Below are 25,292 nucleotides of genomic sequence, written 5' to 3' on the forward strand. Positions count from 1 at the left end.
CCATTAGGTTTGTCTGAATTTGTCTATTCAAGGCTTTCCTGACCACCATTAATTTGTTTTTCTTCAGATTCAATTTCAAACCAAATTCACCACATCTGTCATGTAATTTTTGGATCAATCTTTGCATATCCTCCATATTGCTTGTCAACAAGACAGTGTCATCAGCGTACCTTATTTATTTATGGCTTCTCCATTTATAATTATGCCCGCCAAGAGGAGTAATTGTATAGTCTCATCATATTAGGGAATTTTATTGTAATATTATGGAATTGTATAGTCGGCCAAAGCACACGAAGACCCGACTAACTACAAAAGAATGGTTGAAAATCAGTGAAGAGGTAGGACTACTAATAGAACACAATTGGATTATGCAGGGATGAACGGGTAGCGGAAAGCAGGAGCCAATCCACTCAAAAACACCTTTTTGCTTGCATTGCAGCTGTTTGCCATTCATTCGATGCATAATTCAATCCAGCCTGAATGAATGAATACAGTTCATGTATTATTCAAGCGAGCAGGTTAGGCTGACTAGGCTTACCCTGGCACATGCTTTCTCTATTCAATTTTAATTCAATTACAATAGAAATATTGCACGCTTTGATAATTTACTAGCTAGCTCAATTGTCATCTATTTCATTTCATATAATTAATTTAATTGAAAATGTTCGTTTTTTCAACAAAGAACTTCATCTACTGACAAATACTCAAAAATCAATTTAAACAAATTTTCACAAATGAATATTCAGATTGTCATTTCAAACGAATTATCACAAATGAATATTCAAATTGTTGAACTAATTGTCACAAATGAATTAGATTTATTTTCCTTTATATTCTCTTTTACATTTATATTTCCTCTCACTTTGATGTACGAACCACCATTGCTGTGATGTTTGAATGAGCTGCTAAATTGTGGGATTGACTAGTCTGGACCAATGGCAGACGTTCACCTTAATAGGTCATTCATCTACCAATCATGTCGCTTGCTGATTACTATATACTATGCTGATCCGTATTGAATTCTAAGTTTATCAAAAATTGACATTAGTTTAACAATCGGAACCAGTATCACTTTTATTTTATACATTTTTGATTGTGATGACTGCAAATCTCTTTATTCAACTTTACACTTATATTTGAATCCTACTATAGAGAAAACCAGTTCATCTCCGGGAAAAATCGCATCATCTCAAAATCCTTTCAATTTTGAATTCCGACAGCATTTTATTCCATCAATTTCTGGGGATTTAATCGAATCATTGAAGGCGGTCGTGATTCGCGTACGCAAAGATATTGGACGGAAATGAAGACATGTGCATTATTGGTAGTGTTGGGGCAGGGGTGGCAGAAGGCTTTGAAAACGAATTATCAACGGAGCGTGGGATGATTTCAAGGACACTTCTCCTTCTTGTTCTTCATCTTCTTCATGTCCTCGCTTCTTTTTCTCCTTCTCCAAGTTTCCTCTTCTTCTTCATCATCATCATCATCTTCTTCATCACCTTCTTCTTCTTCTTCTACTACTACTCGCTTCATGTTTTACTCCTTGCTTCTTCCTCTTCTCAACGCTTCTTCTTCATCTTCTCGCTTTTTTTCTTCTAATCGCTTTTTCTTATTATTCTGCTCCTCGTTTCCTTTTCTTCTTATTTTTTCCTTCTTCTTCTTCTTCTCGCTTATCTTCCTTTCTCTCTTACTTTCTATCACTTTTCTTTCTCTTCTTCTTCTCCTCACTTCTCCTTCCCGCTTCTCCTTCTTTTCCTTCTCCTTCTCCTCTTTTTTTCTTCTCCTCGAATCTTCTTCTTCTTCTCTCCCTTCTCCTTCTCCTCGCTTCTTCCTCTCGAATCTTCATCTTCTCGCTTCTTTCTTCTTTTCTCTTCTTCTACTTCTTGCTTTTTCTTCTAATTCTTGTTTTTCTTCTTTTTTTATTCTTCCTCTTCTCCTGGGAGGGAGAATCAGGGATACGATGATAAAGGGTTGGGGCATGATTGGTAGAAATGGGGAAATAAATACGCGCCCTGAATGGTCAATGAGTTTGGGTTTGGCCCTTTGTGACAGGGTTCACAGTCCGGAAAGGGTTTAAAGGGTGGTTTTCGGGGGTACCTCGAGCGTTGGCCGCCAAGCCGAGGCCCTTCATCCCTGAACGAGCCGAGTTGTCATCCCTATTGGGTCCAGTCCGGGATATTGCAATGGTCCAATGCAATGGCCGATGCGTTTCTATATCATGCCTGACTACTTGCCAAATGTGGGCTTCCTTTCAGTCTAGTTTTGTCAGTAGTTGAGTCTAACCTGTTATATGAGTTCAATCCTGGTAGAATTTGAATCTAGGGTTTCGTTGAAAGGACTTTGGAAATGAATGAAGGGTGGAATGTTCTAAGAGGTTCATCCTATAATCTATAGTGAGGTACACGTTAGTAGTATCTAATTAGAATTGGTGTTGCCAACCTTGTCTATCATTCGACAAAGCAGATGGTGCTATCCTTTTCTATCTCTGCAACGCTTGAAACGCGCCCTAACGTCGCCCTCCTAGGCTTTTAATAAAGGCTGCTAATCAATCAATCAACGTTGAAAGTTTATTTTTCAACAATGCGAAAATATAATTGATTAACCAAATATTTGATATCAATTATGAAAATTAATGTATTATTTAATCAATTTACTGTTGAAAAATATATTATCTTGACAAATAAAATATAATTGATTATTTTAAACAAGAATGAACAGTTGTATACATCAGATATACCGGTATCAGTTATCCTCTACAGAAGGCAGTGGCAAGGCAGAGAATCGGCAACGATGTTTTCCTATCTTTCTCCACTACCATTATAACGTGGACTCCACTGTAATATAGAATGTACTATTCATACTATAAGTAAGTGAATTGAAATTATGTCGGATTGGAGCCCATTGGGTAGAAGGAAGCGAGGGAGGCCAAGGCGATCTTGGTGAGACGAGGTGGACGACGCCATGGAAGCTAGAAATCTCACAGATGGTGAGTGGAATGACCGACAAAACTGGAAAATCCGACTAAAAGAAGGAAGGCGGTGATTCACCGTAAAATCCTAAAAATATAATATACTATCCATACTAAAGATCCATTCATATTCGTGTCAATTGTAAACGTGTAAGTGTCAGTAGAAATTGAATTAAACTAGGAGCACTATGTTGAAACCTCAGGTATTAATTGAATAGTTCAATTACACTTGATGTTTGAATAATTTTGTTGTGAAACAAAAAACTATTCGTTCAAATGATAAAAAACAATCAAGTATTGAATATTTGGATTAGATTCAATATTTCACTCGTCAACAAAGATGACGTGTAAATTACAAGGATATGATGATTGAAAAACGTACATTACATACTGTGAATCAGAAGGACTTTGTTCAGAAGTAGCCTAGTCACAAATCAATGAGAAAGGTAATCATGAATGACTCAGTCACTTCATTACAATCGATGAAGTGCCTTTATTTTAACACTACGGTACTACAGTATTACAAAGATCAAAAACAATTCAGTCAAGGTGAACTCAATTACATGAGGAGCTACCTCACTTCAAACTGTCACAATTACTAATAAATAACATCAATACTACCCGTTCAACCAACGCTGACAGTACGAAATGAATCTCACGCTGAATAATAGCTATCCACCTCTTGGCTGACTCTTCATAACTATAATTGGGCCCTGGATTCCTTTAATATCTCGCCTACATTTTTTACGAGATCGTCCAGGAATTTTTCCAGCTCCGTTATTGCTTCACTGAAATTCTTTCTCGTCATTTTCTCACCCTTCTTTCTCAAACATCCAGCGGAATTCTGACTATTTTTCACAATCCAATGTGGGAATAACATGAATGTAGCCAGTGAAAATCCAAGTTGATTCAACTTACTGCATGATAAAATGTTTAGTTTTTAAAGAACATAGAGCTGACACTAAAAAAGCGAAAACATAAAGCGTATACCACTATCTTAATATCAAAGTGTTATAAAACACACTATCTACAGGGTCAGGTGATCTAACAATACTACTTTTAAGAGCAATCTATTAGTATGTGAGATTATGGTGATAAGCCCTTCTAATTAATAAGTCTAATTGGAATAGAATCATTCATTCAGCAGTAGTAAAAATCGTACGTTTGGACTGTAAATTTTTGTGATCTTTATAAAAGTGTTTTCATAACCTCAATTGGACTATTTTTATCAACATTGGGAAGAGAAACAGTTTTGGGTTTATCCTGTTGATTCTCTCCCAATCATTAATTTGATATTGTGATTGTGAAATGTAATAAATAAATAAAAATTTACATTATTTCTACTACTATGTGATTTCTTTGCAAGCAATTGTTAAGCTTTTTCAGTTTAGACCAAATTTATTATTATACTTTCTATTCTGGAGACAACATAAGACAAGTATCTAACGAGAAACATTAATAAATACAAACTTGTGATTTCGTAAGGTCACCTCACAACAAAATCTTTGGAAGAATAAGAATGATACGTTCATAAAATCGGAACTTGAACAAAATAGGAATACAGGCTTCCCACTGGTGGCATTTGAAGGAGATAGAATTGGACCACTCCTGGGATTTTTTCCCCTGTAGAACGTGACTCAAGAACTCTTTAACAAGCTAAAGTTGCTCCTATGTCACTACAATTGGCATCAGTGGCCCCAGTAGAACATCAAAGGGTACACTAATACTGCTACCACATCTTCAACTCTGCCCTTTTTTCACTTTTCCCTCTTTCAAGGAAGAATCCCAACCATGAGCAAAAGCACTACTTTTTAACAAGGGAAACTCGAGGTATATCTTCTACATAATATGTGTGTATGATATCTTTTACCTACTCAATATTTTGTGAAATTGAAAAAATAGTACCTTTTTTTAAATTTGTGACATTTGATGTCATTCTCAAGTATCAATATATTTGGGAAGATGTTTGCTCAGTGTTCGCGCTGATAAGCTATCGCTTAGATGAGTTAAAAATCATGCTGCTAGTCCCGTTGGAAGGGTGACCACTTGAGCCAACTTCTCTGAATATGATTCAAGAGTTGAGAAATTGCCTCCTAGTGGTTCGGAACCCACCTAAAACTGTAGGTCCATTATTTATATATCATCATCATCCACCCAATTACCTAAGCACATCCCTAGAGCTCATGTGGTCATCACACTCATAAAACATCTATATAACATAAACATGAAAAAGAAATAAACTTAAAGGAGATGAAGGAATATTAGTTGATAGCTGTTATTATAGTCACTTCCTGGTGATTAGAATCAATTCCTTACTGATAAACAATTATACCTCAAATACACAAGTATTATATACACCAAGAAAATATACCTTTCATGATTTATAGATTTTCATAATAATTGAGATTGAAATATTGTGGTGGTTCGTTATATTTCTACATAAGCTGCAAACAATTTGGCAACTGTGGGGATCTGCGAAAGAATCGATTCGTGTTATCTGCTTCGTCAAATGACAGACAAGGATAGCAAACAAATTTTAATCAGGTGCCGACTTCATAACGTGAATCTTACTGCAGAGATAAACCATACAATGGTCCACTCAACACACTCCTCATTGATATGATACATGATACCAGCGTCCACACAGTATTGCTACAATCATTCATCTACATTGATACAAACTTTGTACAACAAACTCAACGGATGATACAACTCTCATCTTAAAAGTGATACAAACTTCACACAACAAACTAATGATATTGTTAGCATGCCTCCGTAAGTCAGAATTTAAACGTGGAAATCTCTAGCAAAATTCACTAAAATCTGTCAGCATTACATCACTGCTATCCATCCAATCAATGCTAACAGTAGCGGGAGAGATTTCGCTTTGTACTCGTGGCATCCGGTGAGATAAGATGATTACTACTTGCTTGTTAACAACAAGAGGATCATGTTGTATTAATCTGATATTTGCACAAAGCATCACAAACTCGAGCATCAGTACTCAAGTATTCAACAGATGGATTAGATTCGACGTTTGAATAATAATTGTTGAATACTGTAGAGCATCAGACCTCAAGTGGTAGGGGATGCTGTTGAATTGCATTTGATATTTGAATACTGACAAGCAACGGTAGAAGCTCTATGTTGAAACGTTTATCCCTTAAGTTGGACAGTTCAATTACATTTGATATTAGTAGGGAAAGCTGTTGAATTGCATTTGACATTGGAATAATTGTGAATTAGAAGTACTATTCTGAAACGTTTATATCTCAAGAATTGAACAGTTTAATTACATTTCAAGTTGATCACACATATATTATTGTGAAACATAAAAACTACGTTAAATGTCAATGTCAAACATTGAATATTGTATAGTTGGATTTGATTTGATATCTGAATACTTGCCAACAGGAAGATTACGTTGCAACGGGTCTAAACCTATAAATAAACTTTTGAGAAAACTATAATTGGCTAGTTGCACCAAATTGGAATCACAATCGCAATATCGATAAAATCACAATATCAGACAATGAACAAATCTGAATGTAATACAATGAATCCACATCACGGCGGATAAATTAACATTTTTTTGTGCAACTCACCCTATCTTTTGCTCTTTCTTGGTGAGATTCATTCCAGACTATCAATATTGGTTGAATGGGAAGCATTGTTCTCGTAAATGACGAATTCCGACAGTTTGAAGTGAATCTCGCTACAGCCAATATATTTCAATAGTATATTATCAAATAAAGTTTGAATGAGCTGCGAGATTTCCACCTGCCTCATTCAAGCAAAGTTGGCTTCAATTTCAAGGCCATAAAAATATCGTTGATTGGAAAACTTTTTCGAAAAGTATATCACTTTCAACGAGGAAAGCTGGAGCTAAATTGATACTGTACTCTCCCCGAGGAGTAGAGCAACTTTTTCATTTGGCCACAAACCTGTGTGGCACAGCACTTCAACTACAGAAATTAGTTCTAAAGCAATAACACATTTTATAGCTTGAAATGGAGCAACGTTGGAACGGTCCCTCCATATACTGGAATTCACTTTAAACTGTAAGCTTTGAATGGGGAGCATGGATGCTATTCTATAAGGAATCCCGACAGTTTGAAGTGAATCTTTTTATACTAGGAACAGAACTTCATCCAATCTCAGGAGGGTAATCTAAAGTAACTTCCGTATTATGAAGTTTGATATTGGACAGTTGAGAGTTTTCAAAATCACTTGAAAAGCAGTAATGAGGAGACATCAATCTGTATATGAATTCGAAACGATATTGGATAGAAAAGAAAGGTTGGTTGCTTGTTTACTTGATTTGCGAGTCGATTGCACTCTTACAGAATATCTTTTCATAGAAAGGCCGATAGCTAGCCACATATCAATATCATTCATTTCTCTATTGACAGTAAATTAATAACAAAATTTGGGATGGACCAACAGGAATTCGTCATAAACTGTTTCTATCCTCAATTTAAAATATTATAATCAGTCTAGACATCTAAAGGTTATGTTCATAATCAGTCCATATCAGTCTTTGTTAATATCAGTGTTTATGTCCGGTACAGAGAAAACATTATTCCCATAAGACTATCTATTCATACTTGCTCGACCGGACTGAGTGGGAACAGTCTCATTAGTGCTTATGGGAATAATATTTTTACTGAATCGGAAAGGAACTCTGATACTAATATGTAGGAATCCAGTTCAACTATTCACTTTTTACTTGATTATTGATACTGATATATGGAAATTCAGCATTACTCTTCACTCTTTTACTTTGATTATCTATTTACAATTTCAATAACTTGACAAATGACCGGACAGCAATTGCTACAAAAAATTAATTAATTAATTAAGTGATGTATATTGTTTTTCTTATGGAATGTCAATAAAGATTATTTTATTATTATAATCTGTTTGATGGATAATTTTGGTAACTGACCTGGGCACAGTGAGGAGATACTGCAGGAGACGGCGATAGTCGTCGGGTTTGGCGCGCTCGCGGCGTGCCGTCGCTGGGAAGGAAAGCACGGCGCCCCCCTCCTGTCACGACCCCCCGACAACACCGCCAGCCGCTCCTCCAGGACCCCCAGCACGTCTACGGCTCGGATGCCTCCCTCCATTCCACCTGAAACAAACAACATTACAACACCATTAGCTGAAAACATAATTAAAATAATTATTAAGGATTTAACATTTAAGAATAAGAATAATGTTATTGCCATCAAACAAAATCAATTGCAATAGGCGTTGCCAAGAAATATACATTCATTCTCCAACTACACAACTATACAACATACAATACAATGACAAATAATACAAAATCAGCCAAATTAAGTCAATGCAACTAAACCAGTTGATGTCAGTATTCATCTGATATCAGTTTATATCTCATTCTACAACGGTATCATCACTAGTTATTGATATGCATTGATAGATCCACTTGATTTTATTGGTAATTCAGTCTCTGTTCTTATGTTGTAAGGTTTAAATATCTCTATGTAATACCATAGAGAACTCACTACTTCTTCCCTCATCTCTGATCTATATATATAAAAGCGAAATGGCACTCACTCACTGACTGACTGACTGATTCACTCACTCACTCGCAGAACTAAAAGTCTACCGGACCAAAAACGTTCAAATTTGGTAGGTATGTTCAGTTGGCCCTTTAGAGGCGCACTAAGAACGGATTTGGAAAAAATTCCAAAGATACGCACAAAATCTGCGTTATTCCAGCGTTTTTTTTTTTGTTTTTTTTTTTTTGATTTATCGAGAACAAATGAACAGAAAATGTTTAAATTTACTACAGAAGCTCAGCTGGGGTGTAATAATGTTGTATTAGAAGGAATTTGAAATAACGCCAAAGATACACCCAAAATTAGCGGTTTTTTGCGTTTTCTCAGTTCTTTCATCAAGTAATAGACAGAAAATGTTCAAATTTGATACAAATGTTTAGCTAGGGTCTAGGTTTAGCTAAAACTTTTGTGATGAGGTGACTTTAATATTTCATCAAAGATACGCCAAAAATCAGCGTTTTCCCCAGCTTTTCTGCGTTTTCTCAGTACTTTGACTTTCTGATGGAATGAAGCATGCTCAAATTAAAAATGCAGGCTAGCGAAGCGAGCCCGCTGATCTCAATTTGGACAATCCAGTCGGGGGTCCAGGGGGCGGAGCCTAGACGGATATGGCGAGCGAAGCGAGCCTCACGGCTAGTATAGCATAAGAAGATATCCAATGGTCGTTTATGTACTAAATTTCAAGCCGATTTTTGTGAACTCGAGACTACTGTGGATTACTGTCAATTACTATTTTTTTGGCAGGGTGAGAGACTACCAACGTCAAACATAGCTTCACGAAAGAAAACTACTTTGACTATTATTTAACTTAACGGATTGAGTTTGAGTTAACAGTGAGCATTTGCAGAATAAACGCTCTATACCATGGGGTATCTTCTCATACTATGTTTCTCTATGATAATACTGTGTCTAAATATTGTAGCAACAAATAGAGGGGATAAGAGAGGGGGTAATATTGTAGCAATAGAGAATATCTCTCTATATTACCCCCCTTCGGCTACACCCTGATATAAACTGAATAACTAGATCAGAGACAAACGAATATGGAGTATTCGTTTCTCTATGACTGGACGCATGAGTGACTTTCCCATTTCATTATCTGCGTTAACTGAATTGTCACCAGGTGAAGTATTTAAATTGAAGCCTTTGCAAAACGTGACAATGTTTGTTTAAATTGAGTTGGTGTCAGGTGACGTTACATGGATGTTGGAGAAGAATACTACTACAACTGCCTATCCAGAAGTACTCGGCTGGAAATATGAACACTGGAGTAAATATTTTGTCTCTACGGGAGGATTTCAGTAATGGACTTTTGACGACACTCTTGCTGCTGAAGAAGAAGGTGAAGAAGATAAAGAAGAAGAAGAGTCCACCTGTCACTGGGGAAAGGTGGAAGGGAGAGGGAGGAAAATATGGGGGATAAAGGGATAAAAGGAAACAGGTGGGAATAGAAAGGGAACAAAGTCCGTATCCCCTTCCTAAAATCCATCTGCTGCTGCTTTGTTCTAAAACCTGTCATTTTGATCCGGTATTTTCGCTCTTATTTCCACTTCCATGGTGTCATTCTGTGATGACATGTTTCAAGCCGCAAATTAACTTGTTTGAGGCTTTTGAGGAAGAATTAGATTAGAGAGGCGTAGAGAATTCAGTTATCAATGAGAAACGAACCATGATTTTGATGTTAAAACTTTCAAATTATTTGAGAAATCACATCTCAGAACTCCTGACTTATCATTTTTGAAATCCAAGGCCTATGTTGTCGCACAACACAATCAATGACTAATAGAGTTTTGAGCTTTGTTTGACTGATGGATCATTTTTGAATTAAAAAAGAAAGTCAAACAATGGAGTTATTCTTCTGTGATGGAAAAATTTTATCAATTTCTCTGATCTCATTGTTTACAAATGAAGAGTTTTCGATAGTCATCAGAATTAGCACATGGCTTGGAGCGAAGTTGATAGATTCAATTGATTTGAAAAGCCATCTGTTTCATAAACTTCTAAACAATAACCACACACACTATTGCGTCATTCAGATTAGATCAAATCCTAGGGGCCCTGAATTTTCCACCACTGAATCCATTGCAAAAATACACTATAATTTATTTATCTTCCGTTTACAAATAGTTGAACTCAACAAGCAGTAGAATGCTACATAGTAAGATCTCATCACTTATCATAACTTTTCTTAAGTTTGAATTGATTTTGCATGTACAGTAGTAACATTTTACAAGTAGTAAAAATTCTCAAACGAATTCCTCATCACAAAATCTATGTACAGAGTTTGAAATTTATCCAAATTCACAAGCCAAAAAAAATGAGAAAGAATTTATCCAATAACTAGCAAATCAATGAGATGGCAGAATTCGGATTAGGCAGCCAATAGGAGTTGTGTTTGGATTTGTATGAAATAAACAAATTGATGATTATTTCTACGCAATTTAAAACATCAATATGTAGTTAAAGATCATTGATATTCCCCATTCAACCAATGCTGACATAATAAAGTGAACCTCACTGAGAAGAATATACTGCTGTCAGTATTCCCCATATATGACATGAATACTCCCCATTTACCCAATGCTGGCAATATGAAGTGAATCTGACTACAGAGGCCACGCGCTCAGTGAAGAGCGTCTAAAAATAGTGAACCAAGTTGCGATCTTTTGTCAGTGAGTGCTTGTTGAGTGAAGAGGTAGGGCGGCAGCCTCTACTGATTGAGGTGGTCTATCAAAATATTATTTCAAGCGAAAACAGGCGACGTGAATTCGGCACCAAAATAACAAGTTCACTTCTAAATACGTTGTAAAACATGGGAGGATAGCTATCCTACTTCCGATTGGACAGAGAACAAACTGAGCTAGAAAAATACAAGATGATAGCGTTCATACTTCTGAGCAGAGATAGACAACGTGAACAAGAAAAATAGAAGAAAATAGCTTTTATACTTCCGATTAGAGATGGAACTAGTTGTAATAGAAAAATACGAGAGAATAGCTTTCTAACAACCAAGTAGATATAGAGCAAGTTGGAATTGGAGAAACAGAAGAAACCTTTCATGCTTCCGAGTAACAAGTAACTAAACTTTATGTAATCTGAAAGTAGTAAAAACTGTGGAGTTTCACATGACTAGACTGAAAACAACAAGTTCAATTATAAAAATACTAGAGCATAGCTTTCAAAGCCTTCATAAGTTTGAAGGAGTCTACCTAGGAGGTGAATACCTACTTGGACGAGATTCAGTATTATGTATGAAGAGCTTCACTGTAAAAACTGTAAGTTTTCATTTCAATCAACAGAATTTTAACTCAAAACATGTTCACTGATAACTGCTCCATGTTCACTCTACATCTATAAAACTACTGAATTTTCCAACAGGATAGAGCTTGAACAATGAAGTGGCATAGTACCACTCGTATTATGATCCATTTGCGTCCATGGTAGGAAAATTCCTTCAGTACTTCACTCAACAGACCGATATGGTCCCTATTTAACGAACAATAATTTCCATTCAACTCCACATTCGGTTTAGATTTGATCATTATTATTAGCATTCAAGTATCAGTTAATAATAATGTATTGAAGATTGTTTCTTAATCGGAATCAAATATGATTTGAATCATTTGATAAGAGAATCAATAATAAATTAATGTAGCACAAAATACAGTTTGTTTCACATTTTTTTTTCAGCTATCTTTCACTGTTTCATCGAGTTTATCATATCAAACATCAAAGAATAGGATAAACTGTTGCTTCTCTTACACTCAATTCTTTCAAATCAGTCAACTACCTTGTGAAACTAAGAGAATTTTATGAAAACGCTCACTTTAACGACCCAAAACAAACAATAAATAATTATTTCAATTCTCTCGAAATTTCACTCACAATATATTATTATTGGTTCAATTGAAATAAAAATAGTATACACATTTTTCCTGCATCGAAATAGGGACGAATGATCATTTCAATTCATTTCCCCCCGTACAACTCAAACAAATCGATCAGTTTGTTCAGAAACTGTGAAAAAAACTGAAAGAAAACAGAAGAGGTAACAGCCAAAGAAGAAGAGACGCCACAGAGCACCTACTGTGTAATAAATAATGGAAACACCGCTGCGAAATGTCGTATATCTTACAGAATAGTAGCAGCACCCAAGTTTAACTTCTTTGAAACTTCTTCGGAGACAACGTGGAAAACAAGCCCTAAATTTGCATGGCAGCCTTCCTTATGGAGCAGAAAATATTGCTGCCTCGTTGTTTGTCCAATAAAACTGGTAGTTATTACACTTGACGTTGACATATGACCAGTTTATCTCATTGTTATTGATATGAATATGAAAATTGTTTCTCTTGCAAATCGAAATTGTGATTCATAAATGGGAATAACTCATGGTCACAGTTCAGTTATTGACATTGAAACAGTATAAACACTGTAAAAGTAAAATGAAAGGAAATTCAAATTATGTATGACCAATGGTTATACAATTGTAGATTCTATTTTTCCAAGGTATCATAATTATGGTCTCAAATTGAAGAAATCTGTCACTTGTAGAAATTAGGAAAAGTAAAAGAGCTCCAATACACTATAAGTGAATAAGATTTGATATGCGTTAATTCTAGATATTTAGAGTAAAGGAGACTTTTCCCTGCATTACACAATTTGTAAATTTCTATGAAACATATCACAGAGATTTTAAGTTTATGAAAGTGTGACATTGCACATTGAAAACAGATGTATGGTTGTTCAATGGAATTTCTGTTGTGATAACATCCGATTGATTGTGGATATCCAATACACAATAACAACGTTGAAATTTGAACCGATACAAACTAAAAAATCTCTTAATTTAGTTATGTACAAGTTATATTATCATAAAATTACTTTACATGCAATACAAATACGTTTCCACAGACCAATAAGCGCTGTAATAAAATCACCAACTCGCCCATAATATAAGACCGGTATTTCAACGTGCTATGAATTTGTTACATTTTATTACTCTCCTAACATTTCGGATATGCATAGTTCTCTTGAGAACATGAATATCTAGTGGATAGACAAGGAAGGAACTACTCTACCTCGATCTCTTGAGAGAATGAATATCGCTGAACAGGAAAGGGAAGTAAGAGAGAAACTTCGTTCTCTTGAGAGAATGGATATGTAGCAGAAAGAGAAAGGAAGAAGTAAGAGTCTCTCCATTATTTTTCCTATAGAGAGAATGAATATCGGAGGAGAAAGAGAGAAGACCGAATATATTTTCTCTCTCAATTCAGCCTGGGAATCCCCCAAGTTCTTGGCTACCGAGCCAACATCCAGCTTATCACATCTCTGCACTTACTACGGTGAGATTCACTTCAGACAGTCAGCATTGTTTCAATGGTAACCATTCTTATTATAATATTAGGCATACTGCCTGAGAGGAATCTAGTGTGTCTGGTATCACAGTTGCACTCAACTATATATATACTACCTCTATGTATAGATAATATACATGTACATATTATCTGGCTCGTGTTTCCAACAGGATTCATCTTATTTTTGTTTGCTTCGTCTTCTTTTTGTTTGCTGTTTCCTTGTTATTTCGAAGCCTAGCATCTCTTTTTCGAAAATCCTATTTCACGCTACTTCACCTTTCTTGAGTCGCTCCATACACAACACAAAATACGGTGTACTCCTTCTACAAATTTCTTGTTCACGTTACTACAATCTCATTTCGGTTTCGTATTGTTATACATTCAGAAAATTGTTTTTGTATTTGTCATTGATTTTTTTCTCATCAGCTGTTATTTAGAGTAATTAAAAATTAATATACAATTATTATAGAACGAAAATCCTAAATAAATGCTGCAAATCATTATTATGCATTAATTAATTATTATTATAATTAATTATTTATGCATTTATTTAGGATTTTCGTTCTATAATAATTATATATTAATTAGCATTTGAATAATTGCATTCTCTATTTAATTTCATCTGTTATTTAGAGTGTTTTTGTTTGTTGATAGTATTTGTTCTTGTTGTTATAGTCTTAGCTGTTGTTTAGGCCCGCCGCAAAGTAGACCCACGCTAATCCACGAAAAGCAACCAACGCCGTGGGATGTTTTGTAAAAAACTTTTTGTTATTCAACATTTGTGTGTAGTTTGAATGTGCAACATGACTGTAGTTTGAATGTTCTGCTCACTGTGGGCGTGTTCTGTTTCTACCAATAACACACTATGCCATGAACTGAAACCTTGATGGATCAACTATCAATCATATGGTTCGTTTCACATTGTATATATTCTGCTATCTTTCAGTCCACTGGAGATTGACAAATAATGATAGTAATATCGTGTGACCTGGCTAGTTAAGGTCTGGTATCGTAGTTTTCAGGTTAAAACCAGATCAATTTCAAAGCCCTTGAAATGACGTAACAACTATTTTTTGGCAGCCAGGACCGACTAGAGATTGATAATCAAATGGCAACTGAAACTAGCTCATCAATATATCAATAAACAAGTATAGTGGCACGTTATAATGGCAGTGGATGAAGATAAAAGAATAGCGATGCCGATTCTCTGTATTAATTTATTATATTTCTACACTGTCAAAAACATAATTGGCATCGTTGTGAACCTAGAAAAGGATATTACCACCGGCTTTGTCGAATGATAGACAAGGATAGCAAAACCAAAGTTTATGAAATACTGTCATTATAACGTGGACCTCACTATAGTTGTGACAATTTCAAGACGTTGAATACAATATTTCGTCCTAAATCACCCTATCACCTTTTATACCCTTCTTCTTCAATGTTTTTCATTTCCTTTCATCGCTTTCCCACAATTTCCCCCATTTTCTTCTCTTTCACCAACAGAAAACCAGCTACGAAAAATAATATGAACCGCGCCGTTATCGCAACTTTGTGCAGTCATGCTTCGGTTGACTCGAGACGACGCTTCTCAAAGGAAATCATTTTCTGATCTTCACTTGTGATTGTTGCTGTTTGACGAGGCAGCCTACCACATTGACATCCACCCCTTGCCAACCACACCAATGCTTCCCATTCAACGAATGCTGACAGTTTCAAGTGATTCTCACATATCACTTCAACAGCAGCGGCAGTAGCATCTTACAAAGGCTGAATGAGATTCACTCAAAACTGTAGGCAGCACTCCTTATAAATACTACTGTGAACCCAATGCTTGTCATTCAACCAATGCCGACAGTTTACAGTGTTTGTATTCAGAGCAGAGCAGATTCTGTTTACTTTCGAGTGACGCCGACGACAGTGTAGTTACTACAGTTACTGGTCGTACGACAGTGCGGTGGTTATTGCAGTTACTCGTCGTACGACATTGCAGATACTGCTTCTGTTTACTTTGGAGTGACGCCGACGACAGTGTAGTTATAGTCCAGGCAATGAATGCTCAAAAAAGGGTATAGAGGGAAAAGTTTGGAAGACAATTTTTGACCCTGCAGTTCTGTTTAGGGTAGTGAGGAGGTAAACAAATCAAAAGTCCCCACCCCTACCCCCTATGCTAAAATGCGTGGTGGAGGTGGTTCAAAGGTACCATTTTTTGGTTTCTCACATATAACTCGAAAATTATGCATTTAATAGACATGACTATTCTATAAGAAATTAAAGCTTACATAATTTCCTACAATATTGAACCAACAACTTTTTCTATATCTCTTTCACTTTTCGAGATATCCGCTTTAAAAGATGTGGCATTTTTGAAAAAAAACACATTTTCCATCAATTTTTTGCTATTTTTACATTGGAAAATGCAACTTTTAAACCACCCTCACGCCCTCATCGCTTTAGCACAAGGGGATTTTTCCCTTCGATATTCGAAAAGTTATAAGAGCAAAAATAGCAAAAAAAAATGAAGGAAAATGTGTTTTTTTTAAAATGCCACATCTTTTAAGTGGATATCTCGAAAAGTGAAAGAGATATGGAAAAAGTTGTTTGTTCAATATTGTAGGAAATTATGTAAGCTTCAATTTCTTATAGAATAGTCATGTCTGTAAAATGCATAATTTTCGAGTTATATGCGAGAAACCAAAAAATGGTACCTTTGAACCACCCCACCTCCTTAGCACAGGGGGTAGGGTTGGGACTTTTGATATGGTAACCTCCTCACTACCCTAAACAAACTTTCCCTCTATAACACTTCGTTGACTGGGCTATTACTACAGTTACGGTTGTATGACAGTGGGGTTATTGCAGTTACTAGTCAGATGACAGTGCGGTTACTTCAGCTACTTGTCGCAAAATGTCGCTACTTGGTGGTCATGTTTTCTCAGTGTGACTTTACTGAGAGAGAATCAAGCTGGAGGAGAGAAAAAGATTAGGGAAGAGAGCAGAGCGGAGAAGAGGGTATGGAAACTTGCGACTGAGAAAAATGAAAAGGGAAATGAGAAGAACAGAACAATATTAGTAGAAAATTTACAAAAACAAAGAGAAACAATATTTATGGAAATAATTACAGCCAATTATCATCATTATTTAAAAAAAAAAAAATTAAATGCGGTCAACAGCACCGTTTAATAATTATTTAATCATTAGCATTCGAACAAATGCAATTTCTCATTTATTTTCCATAAATACAAATCTTAATCCATGATCAAATCATGCTGAGAAGTAATTTATGATCAACTAATTCTCAGTAGTTTATTCCAGTTGAGACAAGCATAGAGAAAGCAACTATGTGATCGTACTTCAGGCTACAGGTACTTCAGATATCTGCTACTTGTTTGTGTTTTCAAAGTATGACTTGACTGGCGGATGATTGATATATGGAGAGGAAAAGAAACAAGAATACGAGAAATATGACAAGGAAGAAACCAATATGACGATGAAACAAGTAGAAGAAAATGGACAATGAATGAGAAAAAAGAAAATTAGAGTACAGTACACAATTAAGAAAGTGTTGACAACCTAGTTGCAGACACAAGGATTAAGTGGATTGGCAATCGAGATGTTTCAGGTGCCTGTGAAGAGGGTTGCTTCAAGGGAGGTTGCGACAAAGCTTATCAGATAAAACGAATGAGAAGCAGGGATGAACAAGGATAGGAAGAAACGGAGAGAACCAAACAGTAAGACAAAGAAAGACAAGATGAGAAGAGAAAAGATAAGGGATCAAACAAGGATAAGAAGGAGCAGTGCGACAAACACGGCTTGATAACTGAAGAAGAGATATTTGAAGAGAGTAGCTATACTACTCTCACTGCAAACTGCCAGCAATGTTTGACTGGAAAGCGTTGATGTTATACATTAGAAATCCTGACAGATTAAGTGAATCTCACTATAGCTTCTGCAGGGACAATAATCCGGCTAGATCCCTATGTTCTTAAGGGGGTAAGTTAGTGTCTTCTACTAATAGTGGCTTCTACCCGAGGCATCTGGTCTGTATCCAGATTAATACTCCCTCAACTCGTAAAGTCATGATGTTATTCCTGTGACGTGTCATGTCACTCACTAACCCCTTCTCAGCTCTCAATTCACTCAAGTTTCTTTGTGCTGTCAGGTGTTTTATAAAGCTGGAATCCCACATCAGTATATGTGTCCGGTATAGTGAAAATATTTCTCCTATGGATACTATTCAACAGTGGCGAAGCTGAAGGGGAATCTAAGAGTCTGAGACTCCCAAAAATCAATTATGATTGATGTGAATATTATTTTTTATTAGCACGCATATATTTCTTTGCAAATTTGGATAAGAGCTGGCCAGACCGCCTTCCAAACTGTTTTGTGGCTCTCTGTCTGGCCGACAGCCGACTGGCTATCTATTCATTCTACATGGTGAGTCTCAAACTCATGAGACTCTCAATTCAATCATAATGGGCGTGGCGTATTGTATGGTTGCTATGACAACGTGACGTAGCACCATAGCCACATAGTAGAACTTGGAGTCTAGGCTCCTACAGCTGGGTTCATAGTTCGAGTTCCGTATCGATGTCTTGATCTCGATGTATCGACATGGATGTAATCGTCTTCAAACATCGATCATCATCGAAGCTTTTAAAAAATTAATAGTTTCAAATAAATCAGTTGGTTTGTGGCTCGTTTACACTTGGCTTGTCCTTAACCTACAACTCGGTTTTGGCGGTTTGCTTTGGTTTACTCAACAATAATGAAACCAAATCCTTTTTCAATTTCAGATTTATCTTTAATTTGTTGTTGAACTTTCAGGATAATTTCTTGTTTCTTAATAATTATGCAATAGATGAGTATAATGGTCTAGTGAAGTATTTTCTTCAAACTCCGTCTTCTCATTGTCTTTTGAATAAGAATGTGCTCTGAAAGACAAGCGGTAAGCTTTAGAGTTCCTAGACTCCCCTTTCAGTTATAGGTGGCTTCGCCACTGCTATTCATACAGGCTCGACCGGACTGAGTGGGACTAGTCCGGTAGAATTCATAAGACTAATAATAATTTCACTAAACCGGACACCTATACTGTCACTGATATGTGGGGATACCTAAAGGAGTTTTATTTTTGTTCAAGAGTTCACTGTCGGTTGTATCTTATCTTATCAGTCAGTATTGATCTCCCGATACACACGTTAATATTACTGTATAATGATGATGTTGTGTTGCATCAAGGACAATGCTATATCATAATGTTTTGTTTATTGTTGCGAATCAATCGTGAACAGAGTAAAGCAATTTTCTAATTGGGTATGATCAGCTGAAGCAAGACAGTTGATCCCAGTTGGTATAACCAAAGAGGTTACAAGACTATTATATTCTATTTTTGGTGTAACCATTGGGAATCTCACCATCCAGTCTATTTGACAGGAGAAAACATGAAAAATGAATGACAAAACAGACTGCCATGAAGTTAGAATGAATCTTTGACATTAATATTATATGAAAATAAACACCAATATTGATCGATCATAATCTATGATCAACTCATGCTGAAAAGATATGATTAGCTGTTCAAGGTAGTTTGTTCCAGTTGGTACAATCATAGGGAAAACATATATGTATTCTCCCTATATTCTCCCTGTAGTCGGTTGTACAACTGACATCAACAGATTATACAGTTCCATACACAACTACTCAAAAGACAAAATTCAGTGAATCCATGATGAACAAGATATTTCCTCCTGGATTCCAATCATAAATAAATTCCGTTAAGAAATATCAAGGAAATATAGATCAATGAAGCAGTTTAACACGAATTATACAAGAGACGCATCATATCCTCAAAACCCATTGCTCTAATTTCCTCGAGAATTTTAACCAAAATCAACACATAAACATTTCACATTGCACTCTAGACTCTGGACAGATTTACAAGCACTGTCCAACATATCATCACATGAAATAAATCACACAGCACTCAACTAATGAACGACGTAAACGATGTAAACTACCGTACCTCCCACTATAACTACTGCCAAGGCACTTGTTGCGACCCATATATGGCACATGTGTGTCTGCTCCATACATGACACATGTGTGTCTGCTCCATATATGCAACAACCACTCACTCCTACACACATGATGCTGCAGTCAGATTCACTCATATCTGTCAGCATTGGTTGAATGGGAAGCATTGATGCTATTCCATAAGTAATTCTGTCAGTTTAAAATGAATCTCACTACAGAATGCATTGGTGAATGCATATGAGCAGCTATGGTGACATCAACTTTGAACTGTTAGAAATTCGTGTGAATAATACCAACGCGTCTCATTCAACCGCTGCTGACATATTTGAGTGGATATAGATGTTGCACAGCTCATGTGAGAGAGATGAAGAATGATGACAGGGAACGTAGTCTGTCCTTGGCAATATTCTGTACGGAATTCAGTTCAACTTCAACCACTATTCAAAACATGCCGAGAGTGATAAGGATAGAGAGTGAGAGAGAGGGAAATTCAGAGGAGAGTGAGAGAATGATTGAGAATAATGGGGTGAAGAAGGATAGACCTGACATAATATGAATATGACATACGATATATTACTATGAGAGTAGGAAGATGTAGTACAAAGATCACAGGTAGTTCTTTCTCAGAAGAGAGATAACAGGTAGGGAAATTTAGTAGAGAGAAAGGGAAGGTAATGAGATACGAGCAAGAGAGAGATTGAAGTGGAAGAGAGAAAGTGAAAGATAATAAAAGAGTAAGCAAGAATAGATTAAATGAGAAGTGGGAAAAAATAAATTCATTAGAGAGAAAACAGATTAAAAATGTGAGGAGAGTAGGAGGGCAGAGTGAATGTGAGTAAGAAAGAGATAGTTGATTACACACAACCATAGAGAAACAATGCTATTGTTTCTCTATGACACAACCCTTTACAAAAAATGTACATTAGATTACAAATTAATAGAAATGAATAAAATCCATAATAAAAATACAATCACAATTGTAATAAGAAAATAATAAATATGTAATAAAATATACAATTACAATATTGTAATAAAAGATAATCTTATTCTTAATTAATTAATATAATTGGAAAACATCTTTAAATCTCACTAAATAAATCATTAAAAAAAGAATTGAATCAAGTTTTAACTGATAAGAAATGAGAGCTTCCTGCCCGACTCGTCTGTCTGAAAACGCCTGAAAAAACGCTTTGTGTGGCTTGGCTCTTGAAGATTAATTGAGTGAAGAGAAAGAGAAGAGTGAGAAAGAATACATAAGATTAGTAGAGATACAGGAGAAAGCAAATAAATTAAGAAGAGAAAAGGATTGAGAGAGTGGTTAAGCGAAGAGGAAAAGCAAGGGGAATAGATAGATTTAGGTAAGAGTAAAATGAGAAACAGGGAAGAAAAAAGAGTGATATTGAGAAAAGGGAGAGAGTAAGTAACAAAGAGGGATTGTAAGAGCGAGAGAAGAGCAAGAGAGAGAGAATAGAATAGAATGACTGCCTTTATTTATGACCTAGGAGGGCGAAGTTAGGGCGCAGTCGGCCTTCTCTTACACTTAACCCTCAAAGAGAGAGGGAGAGAGTGACAGTGGGAGAGAGAGAGCGAGGGGGATGAGAGATATTGGGAAATAGAAGACAGCGAGCAAACTGTCACTCAACCGAGCTGATACGTCATCCTACCCCAAATGTTGTCAACTGCACGCTCATCAATATTAGGAGCAATCGAGCTTACTATGTCAACATCCCTTACATTTCCCCACGGCTGATTCACTTCATACTTACAGCAATAGTTTAATGGTAAACATGCGTGTTATTTATAAGCCACTCTGACAGTTTGTAGTGAATCTTACTTAATTAATGGCTGTGAGAATCAATTTATACTGTCAGAATTGATTGAATGGGAATGTGATTTGTATTGTTAATATGGGAAACTGACAATTTGTGGTGAATCTCACTGCAGCGTTGCACAAATACAGATTAGCATAGATCATGAGAATGTTGTCGAACCTGGCAACTGACCTATACAATTGCATGAATTGGTCATAATGTATTGGTGACTATTTGGAGGTTATTTCAAGCTGAAACTCTGTTATCCTTAAGAGATGGTAGTCCTGTAGTGATATTTGGGAAAAAGACAGTTTTGGGCTATGCTTGATGTCTTCTCCCAATCATATTATATTGTAGTAATGATTTTTGATAGTCAATGAAATGAATAAATAAATAAATATTCACTTCAAACTCTCCTCATTGGTTCACAGAGTAAAGATAACGTTAAATGTTTTATTTGTTACTGATAATACTTCTCGTAAAAATTATTAATGTACATCTCAAAGACTCCAACCCACAGGGAGTAGAAGTCCCTGAAGCAAATAAATGCAATACAGTTATTTAAGATGAAGCATTATCAATTTTAATGAAACACGAACCAGATATAAAAAAATCTATAAGAAAATATGTAAGTTGGAGGAGAGGTGAATCATCATCAACAAAAAACAGATAAAAACCAACCTCTTGTTATATTTATTTATTTAGTTAGCAAAAACAATACAACAATCGGAAAAGAAAAACAGGCTATTGCCTAAAACTTCTTCAATTTCCTAATTCAGTTTCAAATTAAAGTTTGTTTCTGTTTCTGATTGATTTACTTTTGTTTATGATTGAAGTAATAATCCTTATGATTAATCATATTATTTTCCTTATACATTGTCATGGTGTGCCTGTTCACAAAATTCAGACATAAATCATCGCGTATAATCAGACCCAAAAGATTTCCACCCCAAAACTCATTTCCTCCAATTCAAATTATCATCGAACATTTCAAAATCAGCTAGTATTACTTTTCCCTCATTATCGCTGTCATTTCCTCTTTCATTGGATTCAACTGTCAGCATTTCCTATAGATAATATCAATGCTTTCCATTCAACCATTGCTGACACTTTACGAACGTTTTCACAGTAATACAGATGACATAATTCCAATTATTGGCGAGCGAACAAAATTCCTGATTGAAGTAATTATCCTTTCCTTATTCCACGATATTCCATTCACATTGAAAAAACATTGGAAGCGCATAACAGCATGAGATAAAAACTGATATAGAGAGAGTGAGATATGACAAGAAAAAGTGTATGTAGGACTCCAGGTCATACACAACCCTTAGAGAGAGAAAGAGAGAGATAGTGTGAGATAGAGAGAGAAAAAAGAATAACCAGAGAGATAGGTAGCAGATAGTGAGCAGACGAGAGTAAACTCGGTCGATCTCAACAATGCGTGATCTGATCGCTTATAAAGGGAGTATAATGTTACCAGCAGTACAGTCACTGGTTAACAATGATGAGGGGGAAGGGAGAGCACAGTTGGATACAGGTAACCATGGCAACGCCCATTGTCACATATCAACAATGCCTTTCTGCTAGGAAACACGCACCGGAGGAAATTCTGCACTGCCATCAAAATTCACATGCTAAAGGTCTCGTGCTACTAATTTAAATGTGACTGCCTGACATTATAGCACTCATATCGTATGGTTTCAATAATGGAGAAACTAGATAGGTATCTATGGTATGTTATGGTACTTGTGTATTACACAATATCGGGGGACCAAGCTTCACTATGGAGTACAAAAGCATAGAACATTTATTACGAAAGAGGAAATTATAATATATTCATAGTTTATACAAAAAGGTTCTATCTAATCACAGTGGATTGAGATTGAGATTCCCAGTGGAATGCAAAAATCTCTCTCACAAAAGCCGGTTGAACTTTAATTCTGATTAATTTCACGTGAACCAAATCAGAGAAGACCATTTTAAAAAGAAGGCTTCTCTGATTAGTTCTCCTGGCATTAATCAGGATTAAAATTCAACCGGCTTTTGTGCACTAAGTACCTGCTTGAATGATTGCAATATTTCAACAACTGAGTCATAATTTTGTCTCAGTTCCACACACATGCACTCGCTCACCCATTATCGACAGAAGACGAAATTATCAGCTGCTTTTCCAAGAAAAAAATAATTATTTTAATGTCCTTTAGCGAGTTTTTCCAGGGATGAGACCAAGTACAATCGAATTTTTATATTATAAACCTACTATGTTCCAAATTTTGTAAGAAACGTTAGAACCGTTTTCGAGATCCGGTGACATACAAACATAAATATGAACAGAAATTGCTCGTTTATAGGATAGGATAACTGTAGTATAGTCTCAATATGAATATTCATTGGGATGAGAGGAGGACATATAAACTATTCAATCACAATGAAACTTTGTAGACTAATCTTCACTTCTAATTTGGCTTGGAAATTATTCTAAAATGTATGAGTAGTTTTTATATTTTATGCCAGACACCCACCCTATTTGAATGATTATGAAATTGAGAACATCGAATGATTCAAAAATTGAGGTTTTGAATTCGACCTGAACAAACTAATTAATGTAGTGGCGTTAATCAATACAAGAAATAACTGATTATCCTCTCAATATTCCAATTAATTTATTTATTAAATACTTTACAAACCAAGGTGATGACAAACTGGTAACTAAAACCATATTGTTTTCCAAATCACAAAAGTGACAGTTTTATCAATAAATATACTTTATAGAAGAAAATATGATTCAATCTTCAATTTCTTCAAACCTTCCAATTTACGACAATATTAATTTTATCCAAGGCTTCAGATTAGTTTCAACTCTTACAAATCATCAATATCTAGAGTGTGACAAATGAGTCAAACAAATGAGATGTCGATTGGTAAAGATTTATTCAATTATCCACAAATAGGTCAGTCATAAACTGGATTGACTATAATTTCCTAAATAACTTCCAATTCAACTGAAATCAGAAATAGATATTTCTTATAACCCAGTCACTGCTTTCGTTGGTCGGAATATGATAGTTGTTATCATAAAGATGTAGGATTATACATTATACTACTTCATAGTTGAAGGATTACCTTCTTCTGCGAATTTCCGTTAGGTTGTGCACTGAACTCAATCACATCCTTCAAAGTGATTCAAGAATTTACAGTAATAAAGTATAATTCATTACAACAATCATTTCCTCCCACGGAATTCAAATATCTTCTAACTCACTTACATAATATTTTTGGATCAATTCAATAGCTTTCCTCAAACTAAGCCTATTTTAATAGTGAACCATTTTTAGTGAAAATATTGCAGGTTCAAGTTTTTTTGCACTCAACTACTCAATAATACTAACATTCAGTTGTAACAGTATTTTAATCTAGACCATGAACAAGATATCAGGAAACCTTGATATTTTAATAATATCTCAATGATACACGATTCTCGATTTTTCAACACATTACTAATTATAATTAATAACATTAATATTTTTATTCAATAACT

At 35.5% G+C, this 25,292-nt stretch overlaps 1 protein-coding gene across 1 annotated transcript in view; it reads right to left on the bottom strand.

Annotated features, from left to right (window-relative positions):
• LOC111050083 (triple functional domain protein) overlaps nt 1-25,292 on the bottom strand; it is a 463,117-nt gene that overhangs the window by 330,862 nt on the left and 106,963 nt on the right. Inside the window, 2 exon segments of the mRNA XM_039431097.1 lie at nt 7,917-8,004; nt 8,007-8,102. Of these exon segments, the coding sequence (XP_039287031.1) occupies nt 7,917-8,004; nt 8,007-8,097 (179 nt within the window). The 5' untranslated portion in view covers nt 8,098-8,102.

The sequence above is a fragment of the Nilaparvata lugens genome, chromosome 6 (genome assembly GCF_014356525.2).
Source record: "Nilaparvata lugens isolate BPH chromosome 6, ASM1435652v1, whole genome shotgun sequence".
Classification (NCBI taxonomy): Eukaryota; Metazoa; Arthropoda; class Insecta; order Hemiptera; family Delphacidae; genus Nilaparvata; species Nilaparvata lugens.